Source organism: Oryctolagus cuniculus, chromosome 11, assembly GCF_051225735.1.
Source record: "Oryctolagus cuniculus isolate XC-2025 breed Fujian yellow rabbit chromosome 11, ASM5122573v1, whole genome shotgun sequence".
NCBI lineage: Eukaryota > Metazoa > Chordata > Mammalia > Lagomorpha > Leporidae > Oryctolagus > Oryctolagus cuniculus.
In genome coordinates this window covers 99480180-99494157 of record NC_142877.1, presented here as the reverse complement: position 1 = coordinate 99494157, position 13978 = coordinate 99480180, and the positions used below count along the sequence as shown (strand labels likewise).

Sequence of the window (13978 nt, the reverse complement as noted above, 5' to 3'; positions counted from 1 at the left end):
TTCCCCCCACCATAATTTCCCTCCCACTCGCCCCCTCCCATCTCCCGCTCCCTCTCCCATTCCATTCACATCAAGATTCATTTTCAATTATCTTTATATACAGAAGATCAGTTCAGTATATATTAAGTAAAGATTTCATCAGTTTGCACCCACACAGAACATAAAGTATAAAATACTGTTTCAGTACTAGTTATATCATTACTTCACATTGGACAACACATTAAGGACAGAGATCCCACATAAGGAGTGAGTACACATTGACTCCTGTTGTTGACTTAACAATTTGACACTCTTGTTTATGGAGTCAGTAATCTCCCTAGGCTCTAGTCATGAGTTGCCAGGCTATGGAAGCCTTTTGAGTTCGCCAACTTCGATCTTATTCAGACAAGGTCATAGTCAAAGTGGAAGTTCTCTCCTCCTTTCAGAGAAAGGTACCTCCTTCTTTGATGGCCCTGTTCTTTCTACTGGGATCTCACTCACAGAGATCTTTTATCTAGGTCATTTTTCTCTGCCAGAGTGTCTTGGTTTTCCATGCCTAAAATACTCTCATTGGTTCTTCAGCCAGATCCAAATGCCTTAAGGGCTGATTCTGAGGCCAGAGTGCTGTTTGGCACATCTGCCATTCTATGAGTCTGCTGTGTATCCCACTTCCCCTGTTGGATCGTTCTCTCCCTTTTTTATTCTATCAGTTAGCATTAGCAGACACTAGTCTTGTTTGTGTGATCCCTTTGACTCTTAGACCTATCAGTGTGATCAATTGTGAACTGAAATTGATCACTTGGACTAGTGAGATGGCATTGGTACATGCAACCTTGATGGGATTGTATTGGAATCCTCTGGCACATTTCTAACTCCACTATTTGGGGAAAGTCCGATTGAGCATGTCCCAAATTGTACATCTCTTCCCTCTCTTATTCCCACTCTTATATTTAACAGGGATCACTTTTCTGTTAAATTTAAACACCAAAGAATAATTGTGTGTTAATTACAGAGTTCAACCAATAGTATTAACTAGAACAAAAAAATACTAAAAGGGATAAAGTATTAAATTGTAAATTGATTTTATATCCTGCTACTTTGCTAAACTCTTCCATGAGTTCCAATAGTCTTAGTAGAGTTCTTTGGATCCCCTAAATAAAGAATCATATCATCTGCAAAGATGGATAGTTTGACTTCTTCCTTCCCAATTTGTATCCCTGTAGTTTATTTTTCTTGGCTAAAGGCTCTGGCTAAAACTTCCAGAACTATATTGAATAGCAGGGGTGAGAGTGAGCATCCCTGTCTGGTACCAGATCTCAGTGGAAATGCTTCCAGCTTTTCCCCATTCAATAGGATGCTGGCTGTGTGTTTTTTATAAATTGCTTTGATTGTGTTGAGGAATGTTCCTTCTCTACCCAATTTGCTTAGAGTTTTCATCATGAAAGGGTGTTATATTTTATCAAATGCTTTCTCTGTGTCTATTGAGTTAATCATATGGTTTTTCTTCTGCAGTCTGTTAATGTAGTGTATCACATTGATTGATTTGTGAATGTTGAAATATCCCTGCGTACCAGGGATAAATCCCACTTGGTCTGGGTGGGTGATCTTTCTGATGTGTTGTTGCATTCTATTGGCATGAATTTTATTGAGGATTTTTGCATCTATATTCATCAGGGATATTGGTCTATAATTTTCTTTCAATGCTGCATCTTTTTCCAGCTTAGGAATTAAGGAGATGCTGGCTTCATAGAAAGAATTTGGGAGGATTCCCTCTTTTTTCATTGTTCTGAATAGTTTGAGAAGAATTTTTCCAGCCTTTCACTTTCAGTCTGTATGCATCTTTGTTGGAAAGATGTGTTTCTTGTAAGCAGCAAATAGATGGGTTTTGTTCCTTAACCCAATCAGCCAACCTGTGTCTTTTAACTGGAGAGTTGAGGCCATTAACGTTCAATGTGACTATTGATAAGTAGTGACTTTGCCCTGCCATTTGCCAAAGATATTTTCTAATATATGCCTTGAACTTCCTGTGATCTTTCGCTGTGAGGTTTCCTTCCTTTACCTTCTTTCATATTGATGACCGTGTTTCTGTGTTTCTGTGCGTAATACATCTTTAAGCATCTTTTGCAGGGCTGGACGAGTGGTGACAAATTCTTTCAATTTCTGTTTGCTATGAAAGGTCTTTATTTCACCTTCATTCACAAATGAGAGTTTTGCAGGATATAATATTCTGGGATGGCAGTTTTTCTCTCTTAGTACCTGGGCTATGTCATTCCATTCCCTTCTAGCCTGTAGGGTTTCTGATGAGAAGTCTGCTGTGAATCTAATTGGAGATCCTCTGAGAGTAATCTGACGTTTCTCTGTTGCATATTTTAAAATCTTTTCTTTATGTTTCACTGTGATGAGTTTGTCATGGTGAGGATATCTTTTGGTCATGTTTTTTGGGGTTCTTTGAGCTTCCTGTACTAGGATATCTCTGTCCTTCTCCAAACCCAGGAAGTTTTCTGCTGGTATCTCACTAAAAAGGCCTTGTAATCCTTTCTCTCTTTCCATTCCTTCAGGAACTCACAGAACCCGAATGTTGGTTTTTTAATAGTATCCTGTAGATTCCCAATAATATTTTTTAGATTTCTAATTTAGTCTTCTTTTCTTTGGTTTGACTATATACTTCCTGTGCTGTCTTCTAAGTCTGATATTCTCTCTTCTGCTTCACTGACTCTGTTTTTAAGGATCTCTAATGTGTTTGTCATATGATCTATTTAGTTCTTCATTTCATTTTGATTTCTCTTCCCTATCACACTTTCCTGTTCTACTAGTTTCTGCTAGTAGAGACAGAGAGAAAGGTCTTCCTTTGCCATCGGTTCACCCTCCAATGGCCACCGTGGCTGGTGAGCTGCGGCCGGTGCACCGCGCTGATTGGAAGGCAGGAGCCTGGTGCTTCTCCTGGTCTCCCATGGGGTGCAGGGCCCAAGCACTTGGGCCATCTTCCACTGTATTCCCAGGCCATATCAGAGAGCTGGCCTGGAAGAGAGACAACCGGGACAGAATCTGGTGCCCTGACCGGGACTAGAATCCGGGGTGCTGGCACCACACGCGGAGGATTAGCCTCAAGCATTTGTTTTTGAAAACTTCTAAATGTTCTTATCATAAATTTTTTGAAATCCGTATCTAGCATTTCTTCCATCTCATAATCTTCATAATCCTGGCTTGGGGTGTCTTGTTCATTTGGGGGCATCATAATGTCTTCCTGTTCTTGTTTCCTCGGTTTCTGCATTTGTTGCTTGGCATTGTGGAGATATTCTTTGGATTCTTCTTCCCTCACTGTGGAGTTTTTTCTTGTTATACTATGACTGTATTAAGTGAACTGTCTGTTTTTGATGGAGCCTTAGAGGCTTGAGATGGGTGTGACCAGAGAGCTCTGTTTGGTTCCTCAGGGTTAAGGGTGTGTGAAAGGTGACACTCCCAGGTTAGGCGTGGTAAATCTCTTTCTTTTTCTTTTTCTTTTCTTTTTTTTTTTTTTTTTTTTGTTGTTGTTATTCAGAAGGGAAATAGTTCCGTACAGCTGAGTGGAATTGAAGGTAGTCAGCTTCCAATATCGCTCCTGTGGGTAAAACATTCACCTGCTCTTTTCCAAGGACGACACAGGGAATCTGTTCTTCCCTCAGTGTGGGCTCAAATTCTCCTGCAGTCTCCCACTGGGTTGCCAAGGTTACTGAATTGTAGCATCTCTGGAGAGTACTCATTGAACTCTGTGAGTTCTCTCACCCACCGTCTCTTTTTTCACAGTCTCAGTTCATTAGCACCACACATTCACTAGGTCCTAATCTGTTTTTTCACCCCCCATAGTCAGGTTTTTCTGCTTGGCTGAGGGCGGGTGCAGCCCTGAGGTTGCGCCGCTTTTATGTATGTCCAAAATGGCACCTGCTCTTTGTCTTGCTCACCTTTGAGAGGTGAGCGGAGAGAGAGAAACTCATGTCCGTACCGGTCACTTTTTTTTTTTCCTCTCTCTTCTAGTTAGCCTGGTGAACTTTCCCCCATGAGGCTTGAAGCTCCTCCTTCTAGGCTCCTCCTTCCACTTTTCCGCCAGTGTCTCGGGCTATTGAGGTTCAGCTCACCTCGCGTTCCAGCGCTGGTGCATTGATTCCACCACTGGTGTCCCGAGCTGTGGGCTCCCACGCCCTCCACGCAGGTCCACTGTCAATCACTAGTTCCGGAAGAGTTTCCTTGCTGTTTCTTCCCCAACTCTTCCTTGAACCTGCAATATCTCCACTTTTATTAAACTATGTCTTCCCGGACTATCATTGTGCTCCCTTCCTATTCTGCCATCTTGCCGCTCTCCTGGCCAAATTTATTTAATATAGTTGTTGATATGATTGAGTTGGGTTTGATATTTACTATTTGTTTTCTATTTGTCCATGTGTCTTTGATTCTTCTGTTCCTTCTTTCCTGCAATTTTTTTTTTGAGTTGACAATTATTAGTCTTCTGGCTTATTTCATTGGCTTTTTAGCTATATCTTTTTTTTTCTTTGTAGTTACTTTGGGGATTATTAAATACATCCTTAACTTATTAAATTCAATTTAGAATTAATATTGTTCCACTCTAAGGTGTACAACTCTTAAAATTGTTTAACTTTATCTTCTCTGTCTTTTGTGCTACTGTTGTTATATATTTTCCTCTAGAAATATTATTAACTTCACATTTCAATTTGTTTACATGTTTACTAACTTTCCAAGTGTTTAGATAATTTTATATTTTCATTGAGTCTATTTTACTTCTGTGCTTTATGCTATAGTGTGCCAGATCTCAAATGGCTGCAAATTCTAACAGACTTGAGGTAAGAGAACAGGGACAGATAAAACAATAGAATAAAGATCAACTAATAGTTTAGGTAATCTCTCTTAGAATCCATTTCTTTATCTGTCAAAGATTGTTATAAGTTAAATGCACTAACATTAGCCTATGTACTAGTTGGGACTCAGTAAATGTAACTTTCCTTTCCCTTTCACAAAATGAATTTTCAGACTTAGACATTTTTAATTAATACCAATGCAAATTATGCATTGTGAACAAAATAATAATGAGAAGCAAATGAAACACAGACAAACCAATTGGAAATTCAAGAAAAATATCAATTTCCACTTATCCCAAGTTGCATGGCACAAAGATATTTTTTAATTGACTACAATAAGATAATTACCAAAATTCCCCTTACCTTAATAGAATTGATATTTTGTAGTTGTATTAACATGTCAATAAGTAATTCAGCTCCCAAATAGAATGGTAAAACGGAAATACAGAGGAAAGCATCCTGGCTAATAGGAAACGTTTTGTAAAGATCCATGGCCTGTTTAAGTAGTATCTGGAGCTCCTGATTAAAGTTCCAAAAGGCCCGACAGCAGTTCTGAAGCAGAGTCCAATAGCCACCACGATGAGCAAGGACCTGAGTCAAACACAACATTCAAATCATCCCAAAGTTCCCAAAACTGTACATCTCTGAATGTCATCTTTCTGCAGATATTATATGTTAGCAAAATAGCTGATAGCATTTGTTACATACCACTTACATTTGCTAGATATTTCTATGTATTATCACTTTTGATTCTAAGAGTAACTCCTTGGAATTAAGTATGTGCTTATATTCTGCTCAATTTGCAGATAAGGAAAAGGAAAAATGGGGCTAACTTGCTCAATCAATTACATGATGAGCCAGGATTTGCATAACAGTTGTCTGCCCCATCCCGCCAAAAAGAAAAACAAAAACAAAACCCGCTGTCAAATCGCTGACAACACAGTAGGGAGCAAGAGAATCTGAGTCTGTCCTCCTGCTGCTTCAATTCATTAAAAGAACCTGACATTAGAAAAGTAGACAAATGAAAATATAATCTCAGAGACTAATAAGCTTTATAAAAACCAAACAGAATCTGACAGAGTACAAGAGGATGGGGTAGTCTGGAGAGAAATCCTCTGGGGAGGTGACGTCTGAGAAAAGACCTGAATGTTGAATTGAACAAGTCACTTTAGGTTGGGGTGGGGCAGGAGGGGTGGAAGGTAGGAGCATTTGCAGCTCAGGCAACATGCTTAGTGATTTTTTAAAACAAAAAGAAAAAAGGTTTATTTATTTGAAAAGTAGAATGACAGAGAAAGAGGGAGAGACAGAGACAGAGAGAGAGCTCTTCCATCTACTGGTTCACTTCCCAAATATCCGCTATAGCCAGGGCTGGGCCAGACCAAAGCCAGGAGCCAGGAACTCCATCTGGGTGTCTCACATCCATGGCAGGGGCCCAAGGACTTGGGCCATTTTCCCCTGCTTTTCCATGCATACTAGCAAGGAGCCGGATGGAAAGTGGAGCAGCCCAGCACTCCAATATGGGATGCTGCCATCACAGGTTAACCTGCTGTGCCGCAACAGTGGCCCCTGCTTAGATCCTTCTAAGACCACAGAGGGAGTGGGCTGGAGAAAAACAAGAGTTAGAAGAGCAAGGTGAGAAAGAGCCAGCTTGCACAAGGCCTGAACCTGGCAGAAAGGAAGAGAGGACCCAGTGCTCATGGTCCTCAGGGAGGACAGTTTACTTTACATTTAAAAAAATCACTGCCCCTTCCATGTTCAACATGGGAAGCTAAGTGTTCCTTTAATGTCTAGAAAGGATGGATTCCCCTCACCTATTGGGATATCTGAAGTATATGCCCTTCATGCTAGGAGAAAAAGGACTGATTTCTATGTAGCTATAGTGATTCCAATTCACTCTGCCCTTCAAATAAATAAATCTTTAAAAAGAGAAAAGGATCACATTACCATTGCTCTCCGGCAGTATAAAAAGATTTTCATAAAATGGTCCAACAGACCCATGTTTGCTGCTCGATCCTTTTCTTTAGCACTAAGACCTGACAGAGAATCTGAGTCATAAATTGTTTGTGTCTTAGATATATTTTCTTCACTTGTTTTGCAATTAATAAATGCAGAAAATTCTTCAGCATCTACAGTACAAAAAAAAAATTAAGGTATAACATCATTACAAACACAAAATTAGCTTCTAAAAAGTCCAGTAAGTGATAAGCATCAAATGTGTAATTCAGAGAGTAAGTGCTACATGAATTTGGAAACAAGACAGGATTACCATGGGACAATGAGTCAGGAAAGGTTTCTAGGGAAGAACGCCAAGGGACCTGATGGGCAATGAGTTACACAGCACTTAAAATACCACTGTTAAAAATCTGTAGCAGTGGGTTTATAATGCCATAATGATATTAGAAATAAATTTTGACTTATGAAATGAGTGGAATTCAGGATAGATTATTGGTTAGGAATCAAGTCCAGAATCCATTACTTTTGCAGGAAAGAAGTACAAAAATTAGTCAAGTTTGGCCATCATCAATAATGCACCCAGGTTGAGAGCCCTGTTCACCTCCAAGTCTCCACCTCCCCAAGCCAATCACCTGACCAAATAATAACACTTCTTGGTCCTGCCATCAGAATATTATTACATTCATCCCACATTCTGTAAAAAAGGTTATATATCTTAGAGCCAGAGTGGGCTGCCCTGAGCACAAAATCAACTATTAGGATCTTTTTCATGCCTGATGCATCTAGTATGTTTGACAAAACTTGTCTAGAAATTTACTAAAATACAACACCTGATACCAAGTCTTTATTTCTTGAACTACTGGAGACTACCAATATATAACAAAAGAACTTTCTAGGGGCTGGTGCTGTGACATGGCAGGTAAAGCCAATACCTGCAATGCCAGCATACCATATGGGCATCGGTTCAAGTTCAGGTTGCTCCACTTGCAATCCAGTACCCTGCTGATGTGCCTGGGAAAGCAGAAGATGGCCCAAGTGCATGGGCCCCTGCACCCACATGGAAGATCTGGAGGAAGTTCCTGGCTCCTGATTTCAGGTTGGCCCAGCTTCAACCATTGCAGCCACTTGGGGAATGAACCAGTATATGGAAGATCTCTCTATACATATATCTATCTTTTTGTCTCTGTCACTCTCTGTAACTCTGCCTTTCACATAATAAATAAATCTTTTTTTTAAAAAAATAACTTTCTATTCTGTATCCTGATTTAGATTGAAACACAAAAATAGATATTTCCAAATGTATATAACATAAAAATGGAGAAAAAATTTAAAATAGACCAAATAAGAATGCCCTATTAAAAAGATTAAAATTAAATTAAATTGTTGTATCTCTGGGAAAGAGCACATGTACCCCTGCGAGTCCATGGTGTGTGTGAGTATGTGTATGTGCATTAGTAGATAAAAATCTTCAGGCAATTTGATGGTAAATTAGCATATTTATTATACCTGATGGTAGGTTGGCCTTTCTTTTTTTAGCTGTAAGAAGGAAATCAAGCATTGCTTTGTAATTTTCTAAAGTTAACCTTCCTGTTGGTAACACTGTTCCTGAATTATACAGTGAGAATATATTAGGATCACATGATCGGAAACTGCAAGAGGAAAAAAAATCACATTGAAAGTCAATATAAGCCAAACTGAATTAAATCTGTCAATAAAACCTATTTTTACTTTTAATACATTTGTTTGTGGTTCTCAAATTTTGGATCATAAAGTATTTTGGTACTTAATCAAATTTAAATATTTTATTATTAATTTTTCAACTGTAACTTTGCCCTTACAAAGTTCCCCAAAAGAGCCCTTGAAAATGAGAATAAGTTATCCATACTCACTCTATGCACTCTGAAGCAATAATTTATGTCAACTGAAAACCACCAGATTTAAGCAAAACTCAATGAAGATACCTACCATATGTAACATGTGTCCGTAACCATGTTATTTCCTTTTAAAAATGAAGTCTAGACAGTAAACGATCTTCCATTGCAAAATAAATAATAAAATACTGAATAAACTATTTTAATAAAAATCAGTTAGCACCAAGTTACCCTGACACAATATTGGTCCTTGTCTTACTGTGCTACCAAGTGATCAAGCATGAGTGGCCATGTGTGATTGGAAACTCAGAGAAGAATCTTAGTGTTCAGAGAACAGGTAAGAAGCCCATACAGTCAGCGCCAGTTCAAGTCCCATCTTCTCCACTTCTGATCCAGCTCCCTGCTAATGGCCCAAATGCTTCAGTCCTTGCCATCCAGGCAGAAGACCCAGATGAAACTTTTGGCTACTAGCTTCAGCCTGGCTCTGCCCTGACCATGTGGCCTCTTGAGAGGGAACCACTGGATAAAAGACCTCTCTATCTCTCTCTCTCTCTAGCTCTTTCAATTAAATGGAGAAGAGAAAGAAGGAGGAAGAGGAGGAGGAGAAAAGAATTGGTAGTAGTTCTCATCCATATGGTCTGAACCAGTTTCCTTGATACGGCTTCACAATTAGGTCTCTGCCATGCTAACTGCTTCTTTAATGCCAGTTCGCTCTAGTCCACATAAGTAAGGGATCCAACCAGAGCAGTTCCATAAAGGTTCAGCCTGCCAGTGATTTTATCCAAAGCTCTGGAGAAAGAGAAATTGGAACAAGTTCATTATGTATTTCAACCTGCATTTTGTTTCCTCCACTGTAGTGTTGAAATAAATACCCTCTTAATTCATATCTTTTCTGAGTCTTTCTTCCATCCAGTACATTTGATATGTTGCTGCCAGAGGAATTCCTTATCACGGCCCTCCTCTTCCTCAGAAGCTCTCAGTAATCTCCCACTGTGTATAAAATAAAGCTCAGATTTGACAGACCCTCCGTGATCTGGTAGCAACTTACTTTTCTGATTATTTCACACCACTCTCATATGCCCTAGACTCCAGTTACACTATTTGGGGTTCCCATCCTGTATTTCTTTCCTAGGCTCTGAGTTGTGTACTTCTCCTATCAAAAAATGCCTATTACTCAGGTAGGCATTTGACCCAGCAGTTAAATTGCCAGTTGGGATGCCTACATCCCATATCAGAGCACCTGGGTTCAAGTTCCAGCTCTGCTCCCAGTTCTAGATTCCTGCAAATGTGTACCCTGGAGGCAGCAGGTGATGGCTCAAATAGTTGGTCCCTGCCATCCATGCAGGAGACCTGAATTGAGTTCCCACCTCTCAGCTTGGGACACCAGTAGACAACTGTAGATGTTTGGGGAGTAAGCAAACGGATGGGAGATCTCTTATGTTTCTCCCTCTGTTGCAGTCTCTGTCTCTCTCTCAATCCCTCTGACTCTCAAATAAATTAAATAAATAATTTTAAAAGAATATCTACTTCCATATCGGTACACTTCTAAACCTTGCCTATCCATTAAAACTGAATCCTAAGAGCCCTCCCAATGAAAGCTTTCCTGTTCATTCTAAACAGACACAAATCTCCTTCAAGGAACAAAGAAGACTCCAGTGTATGAGTACTTAACCTTCTACAATTAATTATTGCTCTTTGTGAACATTTGTGTACTCTGTAACACTCTAACTTGTATATCCTGTTCGTCTTTGCATACCCCTAACACCTGGCTCAGTGCCATGGAAAAATGAAATGAAAAGATAGGTTTATTTTAGTGTAAAACATCTTGAAATTCATGTATAGTTTTTTCATAATACACATTTTTATGAACTTTTTGAAGACCTCTTTTAGAGAACAGAAACTCCACAAGTATTTTTGAATGATGACTATATCAGCTTTTGAATGGTTTCACAGCATTCCATATTGTGATCTTCTAATATATCTCCCACAACACTTAGTCAAAAACACAGTAAGAGCTCAAAACAGCCTGTTGAATTAATGATGAAAGCTTACATTACATGAGAAAATATGATCTCCGTTTATATAAGGCTTAACATATACCTCTAAATGAACTAGAGATGGACCTAATGCCTACTAACAGCTACAGTTATAAAATTCATGTTAAGTTTCTCTTGGAATTATACTTTACCCTTGTACTGAAGGCTAGAGTAACAAATACATTAAAAACATACACATATGAGTACTTCTAAGCACTTACATGCAGCGCTTGTTTGGAAAAAAGTCTGAGATAAGAAATTAAGAAATACACCACTGACAAGTATAAAGACAGAGGCACTCTGGAAACCTCCTTCAGTTGTGAACAACATGGTAGCCCTGAACATACAAATACAACCCATGTTCATGGGACTAAAAATATATTATGTGTTGCCATACCTGACTGTTGCATGTGAGGTGCCAGATTTCGTCTTTGGATGCTCCTTTAGCTTTTGTAGAAGCAGGTTAAAGTGTGTGCTTGCCAGATACAGGTTCATCTGAGCTCTCCAGGGCATCTCCTCAAGAAATACCTGATGAAACCTCTTTCTTTGAACATAATTTAATATTACAGGATTCAAGTAATGTGTCAGGCATCGATATGCTATTTTTCTAACATCAGCTCTCTTATTTCTGCCAAGGGATAAAGATGTTTCAAAATTACACAAAAACTTGCAGATATTTAATAAAAAAGAATGATTCCAATCTGTACAAAATGTATTATGAAGTCACTTGACTGCCCTTATGCAAATGTTTCTGGCTCATTTATCACTTCCTCAGTGCTAAATGTGAAATAGGACAGCAACGCAAGAACAAGGACTAGCATCAGAGACAGACACTACACATAGCCTTTCACTCTGTCTGATGTCTGTGTCCTCATCGCACACCAAACCAAGCTTTTCCTTTCCATAAAGGCTGTTGAGATTACACAATTAAATTATGACATAATGTTCACATCCATCAACTAACTTCAGTATTAAACAAGAAAATCACTTCTCTGGATTGGTCCTTAAGGAAAAAAACAAGAAAGCAAAATTTTGTCTAACATTCACTAGACTCCAGAGGAAATAAAACATCAGTTGAATATAGATGAAATAACTTCATAAATGCAAATTCCATATGCTCCAGAAAAAAGTAATTAAATTTTAACAAACTGTTCTGATTTTAAGTATAACATATACTCAATTTTTAAGAAATCCTATCAAAAGTCAAAGTAGCTCAATTATTTCTATAATCACACAGTTGTTTACAGAGCATAATTTCCTTTCATCAAAACACTTCTGTCATATTTTTTAACTGTTCAAAGGATCATGGTCCAACTGGTCAGTCCTACTGCATTTGATTTATTTGAGAGAAGTGAAAAGATAAAAAAAAAAAAAAAAACAGATCCCAGCAGGAAGTTAAAGCACCTTGCTCACTTACATGGATATGGCTCTGATTCTTAATGAACACACACTGAGTAGAAAACAGAAAAGGGAGAAGGAGGGAAGGAAGACAGATTTGTAGCCAAGTAGACATTTGAGGAAGAAAGGAAGGCAGGAAACTTCTTTTTGACTTGTAGTTTTTACCTTCAGTTCTAAGTATTTTGCATTTTGCTGATTTCCTTTTAATTCAAAGGTTTGTTTTTAGCAATATGTTACTTGGTTTCCCAAAAATATAAATCTTTTTAATAACTACCATAAAAGTTATAATTTCCAACATAAAAGTGAGGTCAAGAAGTATTGGTATGTGTGTCTTCCCCCACCATTAAGACGGAGAGAGTCAGGGAGATCAGCAAGAGGACAGACTTCCTCTGGGTATCCTGAGAAGGTACCGATAGACCCCCCAGGAGGCTTGGAAAAAAGCAAGCAGCCATTCTGCAAAGGGTTTAGGACGCCTCCATTTCCATCACCAAAGCAGCTCTTAACACCAGGTCTGTGTCTCCAGAAGCAAAAGATGGAGGCGTTTTACAGTTGTTGGCTAGTTGTGACACTTTTTTCTCAAAAATTTTGAATCTACCCCCCAAAATCTCAAAATTATATGAGGTCAGCACATAAAAGTTAGAAAAAGAGTAACTGAATTAACCAAAAGATGGAAGGTAGGTACTCAAGAGAAATGAAAAGTTGCCTACACCAAAAATTAAACATGAATGAGTACTATTCATAATAGCCAAAAGATGGAAGGAACCCAAATGTCCATCAACTGAGATGCATGAAAAACCAAGTATGGTATATCCAGAAAGTGAAAAACTACATAGCAATAAAGAAATGAAAAACTGATACATGCTACATGTTCAAACCTTGAAACCATGGTAAGTGAAAGAAGCCAACCACAACAGACTACATGTACATCTGAACAGGTCCATGTGCACGGAAATGTTCAGACAGGCAGATCCAAAGAGGCAGGAAGCAGATTAGTGATTGCGTGGAACTGAATGAAGGGAGTTTGGGGAAGTGAGCTAAGGGGTGTAAGGTTTAGGGAGTGAACCAGCAGATGGAAGACCTCTCTCTCTCTCTCTCTCTCTCTCTGCCTCTCCTCTCTCTGTGTAACTCTGACTTTCAAAGTAAATCAATAAATCTTTTTTTTTTAAAGATATTTCACTCTTGCTCTCGCTCTCTCTCTGTATGTGTGTGTGTGTGTATGTGCGTGTAACTGCCCTTCAAATAAATAAATATTTTTGAAGATAGGAAGTAAAGAATATAAAAGTAAAAAAGTAATGGAAAAAATCCACACAATAGAAGGGATCAACAATGATAACATTTGGTTCTTCAAAGACTGAAAAATAAACCAACTCTCGTAAGTCAAACTGCAAAACCATGAGAGGACAGAAATTCAAGAAGTTAAGAATGTAACCAGTATGCAACTACAGATATAACAAATTCAAAAGATAATGAGATTAAAATAGATTTTATGAATAAATTTAAAAACAGGTTAAAATGGACAATTTCTTAGAAAATAATTCATCAAAAGACTAAAAAATTCACAAACATAGAGATATAGTCTATCTTAAAGAAATTGAATCAATAGATAAAAATATCTACGTGTATGCACTTGTTTTTTACCACTCTTCCTTAGACAAAGTTCCTAAAATCTTCCTAATTTCCAAAGTGATAGAAATTTTTTTGTAATTCACAGAAAGTCCCTCAGAATATATCTGAATCCATGCTACTGAGGCGACCCAGGATGGGGACAGGTCACCATAAAGATCAAACACATGATTAGAGGTAGGAACTCTGACTCATCTCCAAACTATGGAGAGGAGAGTGGCTGAAAACTGGGTTCTAACATTCCTAAAGATTTATTTACTTATTTGAAAGG

The 13978-nt window shown here is 38.4% G+C and overlaps 1 protein-coding gene across 7 annotated transcripts in view; it reads right to left on the bottom strand.

Annotated features, from left to right (window-relative positions):
• The window catches only part of CFAP54 (cilia and flagella associated protein 54), a 372444-nt gene that overhangs the window by 216169 nt on the left and 142297 nt on the right, over positions 1-13978 (bottom strand). For all 7 annotated transcript variants that reach the window (XR_016216950.1, XR_016216951.1, XM_008256922.5 and 4 more), the window contains 4 exons: positions 11084-11314; positions 8286-8428; positions 6771-6952; positions 5190-5417 (listed from right to left, as the gene is read on the bottom strand). Coding sequence is in view for 5 of the 7 variants with exons in the window: in XM_008256922.5 (XP_008255144.5) it covers positions 5190-5417; positions 6771-6952; positions 8286-8428; positions 11084-11314 (784 nt within the window). In the remaining 2 variants the exon portion in view is untranslated. The remainder of the gene's footprint in view (positions 1-5189; positions 5418-6770; positions 6953-8285; positions 8429-11083; positions 11315-13978) is intronic.